General features: G+C 37.2%; 1 protein-coding gene across 1 annotated transcript in view; it reads right to left on the bottom strand.

Annotated features, from left to right (window-relative positions):
* Positions 1 to 6,368: 6,368 nt before the first annotated feature.
* Positions 6,369 to 19,477, bottom strand: part of ahcy (adenosylhomocysteinase) — a 29,442-nt gene continuing 16,333 nt past the window's right edge. Inside the window, exons 8-10 of the mRNA XM_017482056.3 lie at positions 15,952 to 16,069; positions 13,253 to 13,447; positions 6,369 to 6,855 (exon numbers count right to left, since the gene is read on the bottom strand). Coding sequence (XP_017337545.1) covers positions 6,724 to 6,855; positions 13,253 to 13,447; positions 15,952 to 16,069 — 445 coding nt within the window. The 3' untranslated portion in view covers positions 6,369 to 6,723. The remainder of the gene's footprint in view (positions 6,856 to 13,252; positions 13,448 to 15,951; positions 16,070 to 19,477) is intronic.

Below are 19,477 nucleotides of genomic sequence, written 5' to 3'. Positions count from 1 at the left end.
CCGGATGTGTCTAATATTATTACATTAATCCCTTCACACCATGCGAGGTTCAGTGTGGTGGATCCGTGTTCCGCCTTTTTCAGTGTACCTGTACCTGAGGAGACCCAGGCACTGTTTGCATTTACGCACAGGGGACGCCAGCTGAAATGGACATGCCTGCCACAGGGCTACGTTGACTCCCCCGCGGTGTTCTCCCGTGTTGTAAGAGACTCTTTGCAAGATCTCCATGTCACAGACGACGCCCGTGTTCTGCAATACGCGGACGATCTTCTTATTACAGCTGAGTCAGAAGCTTCCTGCTGGACGGCAACCTTGAGACTGCTGGAGCATCTGGCTCACAAAGGATTCAAGGTGTCACGTACAAAATTGCAACTATGTAAACCAGAAGTCAAATATTTGGGTTTTCTCTTATCAAAAGGAGAGAGAAGGCTGTCGGACGACTGGATATCTGTTGTGATGACTTCTCAGCTGCCCGCTACGAAACAGGCTGTGTTGCCCTTCTGGGACTGATTAATTACTGCAGACATTGGATATCTGATTGTTCCTATTACGATAAGCAGCTCAGGGCTATCATAGAACATTCAGATCCACTTTTGACTCCTGTAACACATACACTTGAGACTGTTTCTGCATTTAATCATTTAAAAACTGCTTTATGTTCCTCTCCAGCACTGTGTCTGCCCGACTACACAAAATCTTTCCATCTGTATACCCACGAACACTCTGGAGTGGCCTCGGGCGTTCTGGCACAGGAGCATGGGGGTGGTTTTCGTCCCTCTGCCTATCTCTCTAAAACACTGGATTCCGCGGCTGCTGGACTCCCTGGCTGTCTGCGTGCAGTGGCTGGGAGCGCTCTTTTGGTAGCAGATGCCGAACGATTGGTCGTCACACCCTTTGGTGTTGCACACGGCCGACCAGGTGAAAAGGGTTTATCCAATACTGAAACACAACACATGACGGCTCAGCACAGAAGTGGTTATAAAACTATTCTCTATGCTACCGCAAATTTGACCATTAAATGCTCCACCGCTCTTGACACAATTGCTCATGCTCTACACCGTCTGCTAAATTCACAGGATGACACCATTCCTTTACCTGAAAATCATGATTGTTTAAAAGAAATTGTTTCTTCATGTAGCATTTGATCTGATCTGTCTGATACTCTGATTTAAAAAATCTGTTTAACAGTAGGTAAGTTTCTTTCAGTGGCTTAGTGGTTAGCACATTCACCTCACACCGCCAGGGTTGTTGTTTGATTCCTGTGGCCCGGGTGTGTGGAGTTTGCATGTTCTCCCTGTGCTGCGGGTACTCCGGGTACTCCGGTTTCCTCCCCCAGTCCAAAGACATGCATGGTAGGCTGATTGGTGTGTCCGTAGTGTATGAATGTGTGTTTGATTGTGTGCCCTGCGATGGACTGGCACCCTGTCCAAGGTGTACCCCGCCTTGTGCCAGATGCTCCCTGGGATAGGCTCCAGGTTCCCCCGCGACCCTGAAAAGGAGTAAGCGGTTGAAGATGGATGGATGACGTTACCAACAAACAGCAAATGTTTATTTAGCATGTTGACCCCTTTTTTTTCCTAATATTATGGTTGTGTGACAGTAAATAATTGTATTGCCAATGACTGCAATTCCCAGAACACTCACATTCATTCTAATCATACACACCTGCATCAAATTCACAGCACTCACTACCACAGTATAAAGAAACTGTTTGAACACAATGACTTTGCGAAGTATTGAGCGTAGTCACCGTGCCAAGCCTTTGTTCATTTTGCGTTTCATAGTTTTTGATCTTTCATTCTTGTTTCCCATTCTCGATTATTGCCTTGCCTAGTTTATGCCTGTTTGCCAATTGCCTGACCCATTGCTTGTTTTTGACCGTGCTATTGTCACATGATTTGGATTTTTGTGCCTGCCTCGCTTTATTAACAGCTCTTATCTGCAATTGCATCTGTCCTAGGCAGAAACTTCGCCTCAACATGGAAGCAGCAGGAGAGCAAGGAGAGTGTCATGCCAGACTACATGGGGATGACTGGCTACTCTTCATGTCAGTCCTGTTTCCCCAGTTGACTGTTATAGACCTCCCGGATCCGAATTATGGATTGTGTGACTATCCGAGGTAGTTCATGTTCCACTGCCAAATGTACTTTTCAACTCTGGCGAACACCAAGCCAGACAAAGGGCAGTGGCTCGGGTTCCTTGTGTCCCGGCTTTATGGCCCGGCCTACCAATGGGCACAGCATCTGGCCAGTACAGGGTCCAGTGCCCTCACCAAAGTATGTTTGAACACGATGAATTTGTGAAGTATTTAGTGTATTCACCGTGCCAAGCCTTTGTTCGTGTTGCGTCTCATGGTTTTTGAACCTTTAGGCCTTGCCTAGTTTATGCCTGTTTTCCAATCGCCTGACCCATTGCCTGTTTTTGACCACGCTATTGTCTCATGATTTGGATTTGTGTGCCTGCCTTGCTTCATTAAAAGCTCTTATCTGCAATTGCATCCATCCTAGTCTCCATTATGTCCTTTCCATGACAATATTGAAAAACAATGGTGTGCATGGCAGGGTTGCAAAGAGACAGCAACTGCTCTCCAAAAAGAACACTGCTGCCCTTCTGCAGAAGATCACATGGACAAGCCAGAAGGGTACTAGAATAGTGTTTTGTAGACGGATGAGCCCAAAATATAATTTTTGATTTAAATGAGAATCATCATGGAGAAAGGAAAATACTGCATTCCAACATAAGAACCTTATCCCATCTATGAAACATGGTGGTAGTATCATGGTTTGGGCCCGCATCTGGGCCTGGACGGCTTGCCATCATTGATGGAACAATGAATTCTGAATTAAACCAGAAAACTCTAAAGGAAAATGTCAAGATATATGGCCATGACCTGAATAAGAGAAAGTGGGTCATGCAGAATAAAGTTCATGTTTTGGAATGGCCAAGTCAAAGTCCTGACCTTAATCCAATAGAAATGTTGTGGAGGCACCTGAAGCAAGCAGTTAATGTGAGGAAACCCACCAACATCAGAGTAGAAGCTGTTCTGTACTGAGGAATGATCTAAAATTCCTCCAAGACGATGTGCAGGACTGATCAACAGTTACCAGAAATGTTTAGTTGCAGTTATTGCTGCATAATGGGGTCACACCAGATAGTGAAAGCAAAGGTTCACATTCAATATGACTTACTATCACTGGGAGGTTGTCACATTTGCTTGGTGATGTTCATCAAACTGTGAAAGATCTATATTAGGAACAAGTACTTGAAAATTAATAGACCTCCTCTAAAGTGCATTTCAATACTCCTATGAAAACAGATGTTTTCTTTTGTTTAACTGGTTCTATTTCCCCCAACTCTATATTCTCTTAATATGACACACTTTCCACTTTCCACAAGTAACTGATTTCAGACAAATTTAAAAGGTTTATTTGGTACCACTGTCTGATCAATATTAAGCAGGGGATTGAAATAGGGAGAAAACACTTAAATCATATATATACCTTGTATGTGCATTGATCTGTTTGTAATATATTTTATGTTCTGTTCAATTGTTTTGAATACCTTTCATATTTATTAAGAGATTAACTACTTTATTGTGTTTGTGCATGTTGATGACCAATTAAAAAAAAAAAAAAAACAACTAAATTTAGATCTGGTTTATCATGTTATTCTGTGGAATTTCAGCCTTCTTCACTGAAATTTGTTCTTTGATTCAAATGTATGTTAACTGGTGTACTATACAGTAAAATGTACCACACTGGGCACAAACATAACTGTAGATATATTACTAACGTTTATCACCAGCATGTTTTCGTGTGCATTACTATGCATTAGGGCTGCAACTAACGACTATTTTCATAATCGAATAAAATCGACTAATAAACAAAGAACTAATATATATATATATATATATATATATATATATATATATATATATATATATATATATATATATATATATATATATATATGGCAAATGAGACTGTATTTGAGACTGTATATACCATACAGTAATACTACTGTATAAACATCAAGACAGTAGTCATGAATAAAAGAATGGTCACAATTACAATATTAGCCGCCTTTATAAAATCGAATAACACTCCTAGCTTTTCCAAGGAAATGACCAGTATCAAAGTGTTTATAGTACAATTACTCCCAAAAGAACAAAGACAAAATCTCAACAAAGTTTGATGTTATCAAGATATTTTACTGAGTTGAAACACGAAAAAACAAAATGACAAGGCCACATTTATTAGCCGACAATTAATGGTCAATAGTGTAACGTTTCTGACTCACAACTGAAAGCAACCTCTTACTGTAGTACCTAACCAGGTTGGCACATGTCTCTTGAGGGAGCTTAGCCCATTGGTCCTTGGCAAATTGTTCCAGCTTATCCACATTACATGGTTTTAAATGGTAAATGGTCTGCACTTATATAATGCTTTTTTCCTTTTTTCCACTTGAATGGTTTCCCTCTTATCTTAAAGGGAGAACTTTCTCTGTAGAATTTGGTAATGTTTCTTCCACCGCTGCATCCATTACCAGTGGAGTTCCACAAGGTTCTATACTGGGCTTCCTTTGGCGCATATTTGCCAAAAACACAATATATCTTACCGTTGTTATGCGGATGATGCTCAGCTTTATCTCCCTTTAAAGCCAGGGGACAATTCTGTTTTACATTCACTCTTTTACTGTTTTAATTATATTAAAAAATGGATGGCAACAAATTTTCTTAACCTTAACAATTCAAGAACTGAAGCCCCCCCATCCTAGTTCTACTAAATCTATAATTAATCAACTAGGCCCCTTCGCATCTAAATTACACAACCAGGTGTGATTTTTGGTTCCAACATAAAAGCATATAAATTCTGTGGTAAGAAGTGGCTTTTGCAACTAAGGGCTATTGTGAAATTGAAAGCTTTTTGTCTTTTAAGGATCTGGAGGTTGTTATACATGCTTTTATTTCTTCCAGAGTGGATTATTGTAATTCATTGTATTATGGTATTTCTCATGCCTCTATCACGTCTACAGTTAGTCCAAAATACTGCAGCAAGGCCTTTGACTGGGACTAGGAAACATGCTAGTACATCACCTGTGTTGGCATCTCTCCACTAGCTCTCATTAAATTCAGAATCCAATATAAGGTCTTACCATTTGTTTTTAAGGGTATTAAAAACCTACCTACATTGCGAAACTCCTTCAGCAATATATGTCTTCTAGACCTTTAAGGTCATCGGAGAGTTTCCATTTAATTAAGTCTTGTTTAATATCAAAATGAGATTAGGGCCTTTTCTGTTGTGGCTCCTCGTCTCTGGAATGGGTTGCCATTTCATATTAGAGCCTGTACCCTTGATGCTTTTAAATCTTATTTGAAGACTTACCTCTTCTCTGTTGCTTTTGACTGTAGTTAGTGTGTCTAACTATATTATTTATCTTGTATTGCTAGGTCCTTGGCATGTAAAGCACTTTGGTCAACATGCATTGTTATTAATTCAGCTATATAAATAAACATTGTTGTACAACAAATGAATATTATGTATATAAAAAAACCCTAATATTTAAACCATAAGTCTAGGCCTCAGATCACTTACAACCCTTAATACACAAAGTTTTCCCTGAAACTGTCCTGAGCAGACATGACAAGACTTCGAGAAAGATCCTAGACTTTTAGGGGGTATGCTGCACACTAAAATACGGAGCACTGTAAAGTATTCCTAAAGTTTTAATTACTGTATGTTAGATGATTTTTAGCCTATATTTGAAAAGTCAAAACTGGAGCTAATTGAAAACTAGTGTCATATACAGTCAGGTCCATAAGTATTTGGACAGGGACACAATTTTCATAATTTTGCTCTCTCTTCATACCTCCAATCTCTATACCTCCAAAATGAAATGAAGCAATCAATATGGGATTGAAGTGTAGACTTTCCCCCAAGACCCACAAAGAAGCAGCAACTGAAGGTGGCTGCAGGAAAGGCCTGGCAAAGCATATCAAGGGAGGAAACTCAGCATTTGGTGATGTCCATGGGTTTCAGACTTCAGCCATCATTGGCTGCAAAGTATTTGCATCCAAGTATTTAAAATAATCCTTATATTTTTAATCGTTAGTTTCACCAATTACTTTTGAGCTTGTGAAAATGGAGGGACTAGGAAAAAAAAAAGGATGTAATTCCTGACTGGTTAACACAATATTTTTGTTAAACTTCTTGAATTACAGCTGAAAGTCTACATTTCAATCACATCTTGACTGTTCATTTCTAGCGGTGTACAGAGGCAATATTACAGGAAAAGGGGGAAAGAAAAAAAGGGGGGGGGGGGGGATACATAGACCTGACTAGGCCTCATAAAAGAACAGTAATACAGAATGAAGTGCAGGCATGCTCTTTATTTTGTCATAAAAAGGGTTTTCTTAAACATTTTTCTTAAACTTTTGAGTACAGTACACTCACATGGAATTAACAAAAAAAAGTACATGGAACAAAAATTTAGCAAACTAATTGTATAGTGAGACCGAGTACTTGGGAGTCAACAAATCACTTCTTAAAGAGATTTTGTTTTGGCTTTGCAGGTTTTCATCTTCCGGGTGAAAGACAAATGAGAGCTTTTAGAGCAGCCTGAATTTTCTTTTTTATTGAGAATGCAGGCACAGAAAAGGTGAGTGCTTGTGGACTGTGCAATACTTTGATTGACCAGGAACATAGACCAACTGGCAGAATGTCCTCAGTAGCGATAGTGGTCTGGTTTGAAAGGACCCTCAGTAGGTATGCCCAGGTATTTGGCTTGATTAGCTGTTAGCTTCGTCAGTCTGACACCAAGTTTGTCCAAGTGGGCAGCAGCTACCTCCTCATCCAGCTATATTTATCAGGAGAACAAAAGAGAGACGTTAAAAAGAAGTAAAAAAAAAAAACCCACCCATGAGCAAAATCCTTCCAAACTTTGCACTGACTGTCAAATGTCAACACTGCCATAGAATATATTACAACATGTAGTATTAAAACATGTAGTGTCTCCAAAAGTACTATTTATACATCTTGTCAAATAAAGTAGAACTATGAGAATACGTAGAACAACACAATTAATGGACATTCCATTTTGGTTGTGGCAATGGGTATATAATTTGGGTATAATAAATTATGTCGTTAGAATTTATTTTTTAGTTGTTTTTATTGTGGCGAAACTTAAAACTGTGCAAAAAATAGTCCAAGTCCATGGTATAGTATGACAAGTTTCACTGTACAATCTAAATACAATGCTTTCAGTATGTAGACTTATTAAAATGTGCTTGCATTATTGGTTTACTACACAATCATTTTCTGCTCAACAAATTTCAATAACTAAAACTCTGAGGTGTAAAGATATACAAAATTTAAATTTGGTATGACGCAATACAGTAATTACATTTTATTTGTATAGCACTGTTCACACTGGACATTGTCTCAAAGCAGCTTTACAGAAACATATAAACACAGGATACAGATTTTATGTGTGTGAATTTATCCCAATTGAGCGAGCCGCTGGCAACGTTGGCAAGGAAAACTTCCTAAGATGTTTAGAGGAAGAAACCTTGAGAGGAACCAGACTCAGAAGGGAACCCATCCTCATCTGGGTAACAACGGATAGTTTGAAAGTAAAAGAAAATTCATTATGGTTTACACATGAAGTGGCTCCATAGCACTGCTTGGATATGTGCTTTCTATAAGTGTTTTAAAACCAGCAATATTATATTAATTAATTGCCTAAAAATGAGCTCTATTAGCGACAGTTCCACTGAATGACTGTATAGCCCATAATTACGTAAGGAGTACTGGTACACTCCCCCTTGTTCTGCCTTTTGAAGAATGGCTTCTGCTGATATAACCGCTGTCTCTCATTTCGAAATCTTTAATTGTTTTGGTTTTTATGTTCTCATCTTGTGATATTTTAGAGTGTGTTTGTTAACTGTTTGATTTTCCATTTCTGATTGGTTCAGTTATAGATTATTATGGTTGATTTTCTATAGATGTGCTGCACCTTTAATGTTACTGACAATCTGTGGTTTATCCTTTTGTAACCAGGTCAGATCTGTTGGGCAATTGACTGGAGGTGTTTATTTTTGGCTACTGAAGCAAAGGAGGAGGGGGATCATGGAAAACTGTTTATATGCTTCAGTATAGCCGATTTTCCTTGTACAACTGATTTTCTGGATCTCTTTCTCTTAAAGCCGCATCGGGCATTCTTTTGCTGTAGCCATATGTGCGCCTCCACAATTGCAGCACTTGGATGGCATCTGACAGCTTCCATTATCATGACCCTCCTCGTCACAATTACAACAGATACTCTTATTCTTAGTTGTCATATAATGTGTGTGTGTGTGTGTAATATATATATATATATATATATATATATATATATATATATATATATATATATATATATATATATATATAAATACAGATTTCTGGCAGTCATGGTTGACTCGAGTGTGGTTGAGCCTAGCTATATGGTGAACTAGAAACTATGACTAGAAATGATGGGACATGTTAGAAGGTATGTTTGGAACATTGTGGAAGTGGATAAACAATATTATGGTCTGCTGACTTAATTTTGGTTATCCTCTTGGTTTGGATATGTATTAAACTGATGGTATGTCTTGTTACTAAGCTAAGAGTCAATCCAAAGGCCTGTACATCCTATATCCATACTAGGTACACTGAAGGATGAAGTAGGTCCCATATTATTCTTATATGCGTCTTGTAGATCGAGTGTTAGGAATGAATTTTCTTTCACTATGGAAAGGTTATGAATGTTCGCTTGCATAAATCAATGTACGTGTTTATTATTTTCATATAATCAAGTGAGGGGGGGGGTGCAGAATTATTTGATTTTCCTTTACTTTCTCTCATGCTTAAAATCTGTTTCATTCTCTTCATGATGATTTTTTATTATTTGAGAGTGTATTCTGTACCAGAGTGTTCTGATCTTATATGGGTCACCATAAGAGAAAAGGAACGTATGTAAAGATATAGATAAGTGGTACAAAGTCACATGAAGACCATTTTAAAATACAATGCGCTAAGCCACTCTGAATATGTTATAGCATAAATGACCTAAAATCTTGTTATATTGTATATTGGGTAATCGTTCACACATTTGGTTAGAGAGGAAGGAAGACAAATTGCATGACAAGGCTGAACTCCGACTACACTCCCATATTTCTCCATCTGAAGAACTTTCTGCTGAATTCATGTGCTGGGAAGATCCTGTCTGCACATTTATCCTTTCACCCTTTGGATTTGACTGAAGTGTTATTCTGGTGGTAAAGACAACATTATAAATTTATGAGAAATGCTTTAATCTTAGCCCCATGACATCAGTATAAACCAACAATGCACAACAAGACTTCTTGTTGCCTATTCTGTCTGCAATGGGAATTGAGCACTCAATAGCTATTGGAGCATATTACTCCATTTGAGGTTTCAAAGCTCATCACTTCCAGCACTTAATTTCATTATATGCAGATGCAACTCCAGGCTTAACCTCTTTAGTATGGATTATAGTTGTTTTTTTCCCTATGAGTACACACATGCAAGATGGTTGCAATCTTGTGTACATCCTCAGAACTTAACATTACTCTGTGTGGAGCAATACCAATGTAAACTGTGGGGACAATGGAAACTATTACCCATATCATTAATTGACCTTGTAAATTTCATTCAAATTAAGAATGAGCTAAATTAATTAATTTAAAATAATTAGTAGATTTACCAGTGTTGCCAAAGTTAGTTGTGTCTTGAGGTCAGAAAGTCTCCAAAACTACAATCTGAAGTCACCGACATCACTACAAGTTGTTTGGAAGTGTTTCAAGAAAAAAGCCTCTACTCTCATCTCAAGCATCTCCAGTTTGCCAGACACTGTTGAAACTTCAAATGGGATCGAGCTCCATGGTCAGATGAAACCAAAATAGAGCTTTTTGGCAATAAATGCCATAAGTGGTTTTGGTGCACACAGAGAGGTAGCCATATGGAAAAGTACAGGAGGTAGCACAAAGTATTGACTAAAAGGGTCCCAATAATTGTTGCACACCTATATTTAACAAATATATATTTTTTAATAAACCTGTGTTTTGTTTGCAACTGTTTGATATCCATGAAAGCAGAGTATTTTTATGAATTTTTTAAACAAAAGATCAGAAGGTTAAACAACAAAGAAAATTTTTCCACAGCCTTGTTTGCTCATATTTACTAAGGGTGCCAATATTAGTGGAGGGCACTGTATGCACCTTGCCACGCTACCACGTCAAACATACATGCACAGCAGCTAATGCAGTTTTACAGTTTTATCAGTAATCTCCCAAAGTTATCAACTACGACTGGATCACCATCTGATCCCACAGAACTCGATCAGGCAACTGAATGCTTAGAGTCAACATTCCACTGCATGCTAGATAATGTAGCTCTACTTAAAAATAGAGAGAAAAAACTAGCACCCTGGTATAACAACCACACACACCAAAATAGACGACTCGGAATTTAGAACGTAAATAGCATCAAACTAAATTGTTAGTATTTCAAACATTATGGATGGAGTGCCTCCTGAACTATAGAAAAGCTCTGTGCTCCTAGATTCTTAATTAGGAACACCACCACACCTTCAATATGTAGCAGTGATGACTTCTTGAATTTTTTCAGTGGTAAAATATTTGATTAGAAGGTTTCACTCCCCTTACAGAGGCCAAAATATTTCCCTCATCAAAATCAACATGGGTGTCTCTCAAACAGAAGGCTGCATCCTAGTAAGACTGCATATCTCAGCTGCCATGTCATCAAGCGCTATCGAAGGCTGTCTCAATTTGAAGGATCCTTGGATGGCAGGCTTAATTCGGCAGATTTTGAAGGATGCATCAGTGTATCCTTCGCGTCCTCCAATCACCCACAATGCTTTGCACACAATTCACGGAAAAAAAAAAAAAGTTATGAAACAGAAGACCAAAAATATTTTTGGAGATGAAGGCATTCCTGTTTTCTTTTGTTTTGTTGTAAATTAAATGCTGCCCATGTTATAAACCACTGGGAGACCACCGACTGTTGTCATATGATTCGCATTCGCTATACTGCATTATATAGTCAGTTAATATAAAAGATCTTTAAAATGTATTTCGAATAGTTTTTTTTTCTTCTTATTAAAAGTATTTCCTAAATTATTTTTAAATAGTACTACAGTGCTACAATTACAAAAAATAGTCATTTTTGTATTATAAAAATGTTATGGCATTACCGTTATGGCTTTGGGACTGGAAAAATAAAGAACATATTACAGTGTTGCTAGCAATTCACCGTAATACTGCCATAACGTAACACCGTTATATTTTTGTGGCGGTTTTCATACACTGCAGATCTCAAATACGTCACAGCCCTAACAAAAGTAAAACAGAATGATTTAAGTTAAGCTTGAATATATTATTTGTAGCTCAAGCTCTTAAGTATTAATACTATATGTTAAGCAGAAGTTTTATAATTTCTGTTTTCAAAGTTTTTGCACCATTACCGCGAGGGCGGAAACCTTCATGACATAGCCATGCGGACTTACTGGGCCATCTTATTCTAGCGTTCAATGCTGAGGAGGAGTCTAGCCTAGAAGCCTTGAAGGACTTTTCTAGGAAGGATGCAGCCTTCTCTTTGAGAAACACCCTTCTGCACCAGATCCCTTACCTACATGTTTCTTCAAACAGATAATTCCAGAAACAATCGAACCTCTGCTGAAAATAGTAAATTCTTCCCTTAGCTCTGGCTATGTATCTAATTTTTTAAACTAGCAGTTATCAAACCCTTGATTAAAAAAACCAGACAACCCCTGTCAGTTACCAAACCTCCACTTTATCACCAAGATCCTAGAAAAATTTGTAGCACAGCAGTTATGCTCATACCTACATAGGAATAACATTTCATGTATGCATCAGTCAGGATTTAGGCCTCATCATAGCACAGAGACTGCACTAGTTAAAGTGGTAAATGACCTTCTACTGGTCTCTGATCAGGGTTGTGTCTTTTTGCTTGACTGTAAAGCAGCTTTTGATACCATTGATCATACTATTCTCCTTGATAGACTAGAAAACGTTGTTGGAGTTACGTGAACAGCCCATGTCAGTTTGTAGATGTAAATGGTGACTTCTCTATTCATACTAAGGTACAGTTTAGTATTCCGCAAGGTTCAGTTTATGGCCCATTGCCTTTTTCTTTATATTTGCTACCTGTGGGTAAAATTATTCATAAACATTGAATTAGCTTCCACTGTTATTCTGATGACACACAGCTGTATGTTTCAGCGAAGCCAGGTGACCTTAATAAAGTTGAAGAATCTGTAAAAGACATTAGACACTATGCTTATTAGCTTCCTTTCTACTCAATTCTGACAAGACAGAAGAACTTGTACTAGGACCACGTGCAGCTAGAAGTAAGCTTTCTGATTACACAGTAACTCTGGATGGTCTTTCTGTTTCATCATGTATAGCAGTAAAAGACCTTGGTGTGATTATTGACTCCAGTCTTTCATTTGAGGCTTATGTAGATAAAATTTCTAGAATAGACTTCATTCACCTCAGAAATATTTCTAAGATAAGAAATATTGTCACTAAATGATACAGAAAAACTAGTTCATGCTTTTGTTACTTCTAGGTTGGATTATTGTAATGCATTACTGTCTGGCTATTCCAGTAGGAGCATAAACAAGCTCCAATTAGTCCAGAATGCAGCTGCAAGAGTCCTTACTAGAACCAGAAGATATGACCACGTCACCCTGATCTTATCCACAATCAAATTCCTATTGATTATTGAAAATACTACTAGTAAATTTTAAAGCACTGAATGGTCTCACGCTGCAGTACCTGAGTGAACTTTTGGTCTATGATCCGCCACGCCTACTTAGATCAAAAGATGCAGGCTATTTGTTGGTACCTCAAATAGTGAAGGCTACAGCAGGGGGAAGAGCTTTCGCTTATAGAGCCCCACAGTTATGGAACAGTCTTCCAATTAGTGTTCGGGACTCAGACACAGTCTCAGTGTTTAAGTCTAGCTTGAAAACATTTGTTAAGTTTGTTTGGATGCTGTACAATTTGTTTACATTGCATATACTTGCAAACTTCAACGGTATTCTTCCTGTGCATATTGTAGAAATATACAGCTTTTTATATACACAACTTCAATAGGGTAAAATGTTCTGTGCAGTGCAGCATGGCTCTTAATCATCTGAACAATTAGATTAAAAAAAAAGTTACCTTCTTGGGCAGAAAGTACACACCAACTGTGTATTTGCTAGTATTGGCCCAGAGCTCAATCTGGGCAAGGACTTGATTGGAAAAGGAGTTGCTCATAACAAAGCTGGGGTGACCCATGGCACATCCCAAGTTCACAAGTCGCCCTTCAGCCAATACAATAACATGCCGTCCATTCTTCAAAAGGTAACGATCAACCTGGTGAAGGAGAAGAACAGAATTATGAGAGAATCCAAACACAGTAAATTAACTCATTCTTGAACTACTGTTAAAAACACAATCCAAAGTCAAGGAGTTTATCAGTAAAGAACAGTACCCCAACAAGATACCCAATTAATTATTAACTAAAGAACGGTGTAAAAAAATGCCATATTTTTGGTATTTTATTATTTCAACAACAATAGTCAAAGAACAAGCAAAGTTAGTAAGTAGGGATGGGTGATAGAGACTTAAAACTATATATCATGATTTTTCATGGCATTTTTTGCGGTAACAACATAAACGGATATATGAAGACATTCAAAAATACAGTTGAAGTCATACATATGAATTGCAGAATTGGCAAAATGTTAATAATAAAAAGAGAAGGATCATACAGGTGCATCTCAAAATTAAAATATCATGGAAAAGTTATTTATTTTCCCCCTGTAATTTAATTCAAAAAGTGGAATTTTCATATATTCTAGATTCATTACACAAAGTGAAATATTTCAAGCCTTTTCTAGTTTTAATATTGAGAATTACGATTTACAGCTCATGGAAAAAAATAAAAATAAATCCAGTATCATATACTATACTGGATTTATTATAATATACTGGAAATACTATTAAATAAATGTTTATATATATATATATATATATATATATATATATATATATATATATATATATATATATATATATATATATATATATATATATAAATAAACATTTCTTTTATAGTATTTATGCATTATTTTTATGGATGCAGAAAAAGCACCAAATTAAACTACAGTCCTAAATTAATAATATATATATATATATTCTGGGTGTGTGTGTGTGTGTGTGTGTGTGTGTGTATTGGGTTCTTTTCTGTTTTGGTTGCGTCAAGTTTTAGTCTGAAGTTTATACTTGTAACTCAGTTGTGGAGTTTATTTTAAATAAACAACAACAACAAAAAAAAAGGTACTGAAAGTTTGCCCGCCCCATCCGATTAATCGAAAAAATACTCTGCCAACTAACAGATCGTTAGTTAAAAATAAACGTTAGTTGCAGCCCTAGAAAATATTTATATATGTTGTTGTGTTGAATCCTCATTTCTCCCCACTGTTTGCCTCAAATACCCTTAAAATATACTTCAAACAGGAAGAAAGCGACTGAAGAAAGTTTGACCTTTATCAGACATTTTACCTTGCTGTGACTTTAGACTTTGACCTGGTTTGGATCAATTCCAATCAGTTCATCTGCTGGTAATGATTAAATTCTACAAACATTCAACCGCTTGTTCTTGTGATATGCTAACGAGAATCTCAGAGGGATGCACACACCAATGAATGAACGGAGGGTTGGATACTTAACCTGGAAACAGGTTTTAAATCTCATACTTCTAATTAAACAAAAATCAATTCATTTTCCCATGCCTACTTGGTTGCAAATATAAAGTTTGTGTGAACATTATCATTTATTTTAATATTATTTTAACTGAACTTCAACCAAATATTATTATTATTATTATTATTATTAATACTAAACAACTGAACTTACAGCACCAATTTATGGGGTTAGAATTGTTTCATAATTCCAAATAAATAGATTATGATCCTCAAATAAATATAGAGAGAGTTACAAAAATGAAACAAATTCATAAATGCATTGAATGAGATCCACAAATACATATTATTAGTTTCACAAAAATAAATGAAATTGACAAATAAGATAAGATTTGCAAATAATTTTTTTTTTTACAAATGTTTTTATGGCCACAAACAACTCTGCCCTGCATTCATTTGTGAATTGCTGCATGCAGGTGTAGATTTGTAGGCTCTGTTCCCATCCTGATTGTAAAACAAAACGTGATTGGTTGGAGTGAGAACACGCTACGATTGGTCAGTGCAACGTGGCGGTTATCTAATTGGCTGAGTAAATGGTGGGCGGAGTCCAATTATTCAACAGTGCACACATCCACAAAATGTCTAGAAATGTTTCAAAATCCACAAACGCACAGGACACGATCCGCAAATGAATGCAGGGCAGAATTGTGGTTATGACATAATGTTTGTATAAATAAATAAATAAATAAATAAATTTAAAAAATTTTGCAAATCTAATTTTATTTGTCAATTTCAGTTATTTTTGTGAAACTACTAACATTTGTGGATCTCATTCAACACATTTGTGAATTTGTTTAGTTTTTGTAAATCTCCCTACACATATTTGTGGATTGTAATCGATTTATTTGGAATTATGAAACAATTCTAACTCCATAATTTTTTTCACTGGTTCTGGATTTAACAGTCTTGGTTCTTGTTTTCACATAAAAATAGAAGCATAGAGATTTGATGTATATAATATTGCCATTTGTTCTCACGCTTTGAGCTAAACATGTCCCTTGTGGTTAGTTCTATGTCTTTATTTGTGTGTATGGCTATGTAATATACAATAGATCACTGTGTAAACTGTAGTTTGAATGAGTAAGTGCTCATGATGACTAATCAATCTATTACCTGAGGTTTAACATTGATTTTCTCTGCAGCATTTTCAGTGAGCCACTTCATGTCAATCTCACAATCAAAATGGCCAATGTTGCAAACAATGGCATCATCCTTCATCTGCTCAAAGTGCCTGTGGTTTGGAAAAACAGACAGAATAAACAAACAGAACATTAAATGGTAATCCAAAATGTTAAAACTTTACAGTTTTTACTATAAACAAATATGTACACAATACAGTTTTCTGTTAAGAAATATTTTTTCCCCTTAGTTTTGTCTTCTTTCGACAGGAGGATTCATCATCACCTGCTTGTTCAGGGTTGGTTGGTTGTTGGATTCTTGGTCTCTGCTAGTGTTTGCTGCTAATGATAATCTGCTTTGTTATTTATATTTCTGACTCCCTCCTTTATTGTAAGCCCAATTGTGTGCTAGTTTCTCACACTTTATGCTAGCTTAAATTGATTGAGAAATGGTAAGACTGTGCATGCACTTACATATCAGTGTACCAATCAGCATAACATTAAAAACAACTGACAGGTGGAATGAATAACACCGATTCTCCTTACAATTGCACCCGTCAAGGGGTGGGATATATTAGGCAGCAAGTGAACAGTAAATTCTCGAAGTTACTTCAACGTCAAGAAGTAGGAAAAATGGGCAAGTATAAGGATCTGAACAGCTTTGACAAGGGCCAGGTTATGATGACTAGACAACTGGGCCAAGATCATCTCCAAAACAGCAGGTCGGACAACATGTGCATGGGAGTGAATGATAGCCTGTCTGGTCCGATCCCACTGAAGATCTACTGTAGCACAAATTACTGAAAAAAGTTTATGCTAGCTATAATAGAAAGGTGTCAGAACACACACTGCATGGCAGCTTGCTGTGTATGGGGCCGTGTAGCCGCAGACCAGTCAGAGTGCCCATGCTGACCTGTGTCTACGGCCAAAAGCACCTACAACGGGCACGTTAGCATCAGAACTGCACGGTGGAGCAATGGAAGAAGTTGGCCTAGTCAGGTGAATCACATTTTCTCTGACTTGGCCTCTAAATTCCCCAAATCTCAAGCCGATCAAGCATCTGTGTGACGTGCTGGACAAACAAGTCTCATTCATGGAGGCCCACCTCACAACTTACAGGACATAAAGGATCTGTTGCTAACGTCTTGGTGCCAGATACCACAGCACACCATCAGGGGGCTTGTAAAGTCCATGCCTCGAAGGGTCAGAGTTGTTTTGGCAGCACAAGGGGGACCTATACAATATGTTTAGACACATTACGTTAGAGGGCCACCCAGTGTATTTACTTAAAATAAATAAATAAATAAATAAATAAATAAATAAATAAATGCACACATATATTTTATATATATATATATATTTTTTTTTTATATATATATATATATATATATATATATATATATATATATATATATATATATATATATATATATATATATATATATATATATATATTTTTTTTTTTTTTTTAAAGGGAGTTTAGTTTAGTGTAGTCAGTTCTCTGGCAGTTATGTTAGCTACTTAAGACAGCCTAATGTGGTCCTGTTTATAATCAGTGTTCTCTCTCTTAGGTGAGACTAGCTTTCTGTATATTGCTTGTTGTTGTCATCCATGTCTGATTGTTAGAGTTTTTTGTATAACCATCCTTCTTTTATGCCAAACTCACTGAGTACATCGGTCTCATCTGACCAAGAATCTAATTCCACTCAAAGGTTCAGTACAGTCTAGCAATATCCTGGAATTTACATTTGTGGTTAACGGAGAGAAAAGGCTTTCTTCTAACACATCTTCCAGAAGGTTGGTAGTTGGCAGGGAGGTGGGTGTGATGGAAGATTTTAGTATCGCCATGTCTACAAATCTACAAACATTATCCTTGGTGAAAGCATACCTTTTCACTGTGGATTGGGGCAAAATACACTTGTGTCCTATTCCAGGCAGGTACATTACTGCTTGCGTCGTTTTAAACTAAATTACTGTCTTGACATTTGATACAAGTATTTTCAGGAATGTAGTTTTTTTTATTTATTTATTTTTAATATAGCCATTATCTGATTTGTATTCAACACTTTTTTTTTGTTAAAGCCCATGTGCTAGGATCCCTTGTGTTCAGAAGTGTTTCCTCGACTTTTAGGTTAATTCATTCAGAGGATCCAGACCCACAGGCTAAGGCTGTCAAATCTCTCAGTACATTTGAGACAGAAGATATGCTTGGGGAGCTTGGACTTCTAGCAAGTGGAAGCCAAGGTCTTGCCAAGCATTTCATTACACAGATTCTATAAACTATGGTATGGATCACCAGTAGATTAGCAAAATCCTGTATCAGATGGTGAGTACAGCCATAGGTTGTGTTCTCGCCATCTACTATAGGCTTGTGCACCTTCACTTGTAAACTGTTTTACTGTCAAAACCAAAATGGTCCGGCATTGCCAAGGAGAACCATAATCGGCAATGTGTGATCTTAGCATTGGTGAAGAGGTTGACCTTAGCAAATCCTCTCAGATCTTAGCCACCACTTCTGGGTGCAGATCTCAGTGCCCTGGATCTTGACAGAGTGTCCACTGGGCTGGTGGACGAGTTACTCTCAGTGAGGCTGTGGAACTGTGGAAAGGCCCAACTGAGGAGATAATTGTGCACCCTGAGGAGATTCAGTCCTGGTGATTGCTCTAGCTGACTGCTCAGATATCGTTTTGACAAACAAACTTGCAGCAGTCTTCCAGGGCTAGTGGATCACCCTCAATTACATCTGGTAGATCTTACACTGGGGGTAAGGTAAGTGCCTGTAGTAACCATCACTGATGGGTGACGTATTCCCTACCTTTACATATTAATGCAAGTTAACCAAGCAAGCTTGGGCCCCATTCACTGACCCAAAGAAACATTTTCATTTGTGGTTTCAGGGGTGTATTCAGAGTATGAAAACCTACTTCTGAAAAGCCTGTAGCACCAACTTGAATTCCATTGGGTTTGCTCCAACTGGTAGCATGAGCATTCAATGGCTGAGTCCTAAGTGGCAAGTGTAATATCTGCCACATGTTAGAAAGATATAATGGCTAGCTTGACTGTGTCTGGGTCATATCAGCTGTATATCTTTTGTCTCCAGTGTTTTCCCCAAGCTCAACAGGTTACTCTTCACATAGCTCTAATGTATATGAGCAAGTTGATCACCAGACATTCACCTAACTATGCATGCATTTTACTTCCTGAAGAGGAGACTGAGTAAGTTTTTCAACTCATTTACACATATAGGGACAGCTGTACCCGAGGTGTGTAGGTTGGTAAGCCTAGTTATAATGACCATGACCAAGTTACATATCTCATAAATATGAACTACATCACTTATGCCAGCCCTTTACCAAGAAGGGGAGTTCAAAAATAAGATTTTTTTTATATATATATATATATATATATATATATATTTTAATCAAATCGAGACTAACAAATTTATATTGAAGGCATTTATTAGCTTGTATTTTCATGTACTCCTGTTCACAAATTTGAAGGTTCCTTTTTGGCTTGGTCAT

This window comes from Ictalurus punctatus, chromosome 12 (assembly GCF_001660625.3).
Source record: "Ictalurus punctatus breed USDA103 chromosome 12, Coco_2.0, whole genome shotgun sequence".
In the NCBI taxonomy this organism is placed as follows: Eukaryota; Metazoa; Chordata; class Actinopteri; order Siluriformes; family Ictaluridae; genus Ictalurus; species Ictalurus punctatus.
This window is presented reverse-complemented; position numbering and strand designations above follow the sequence as displayed.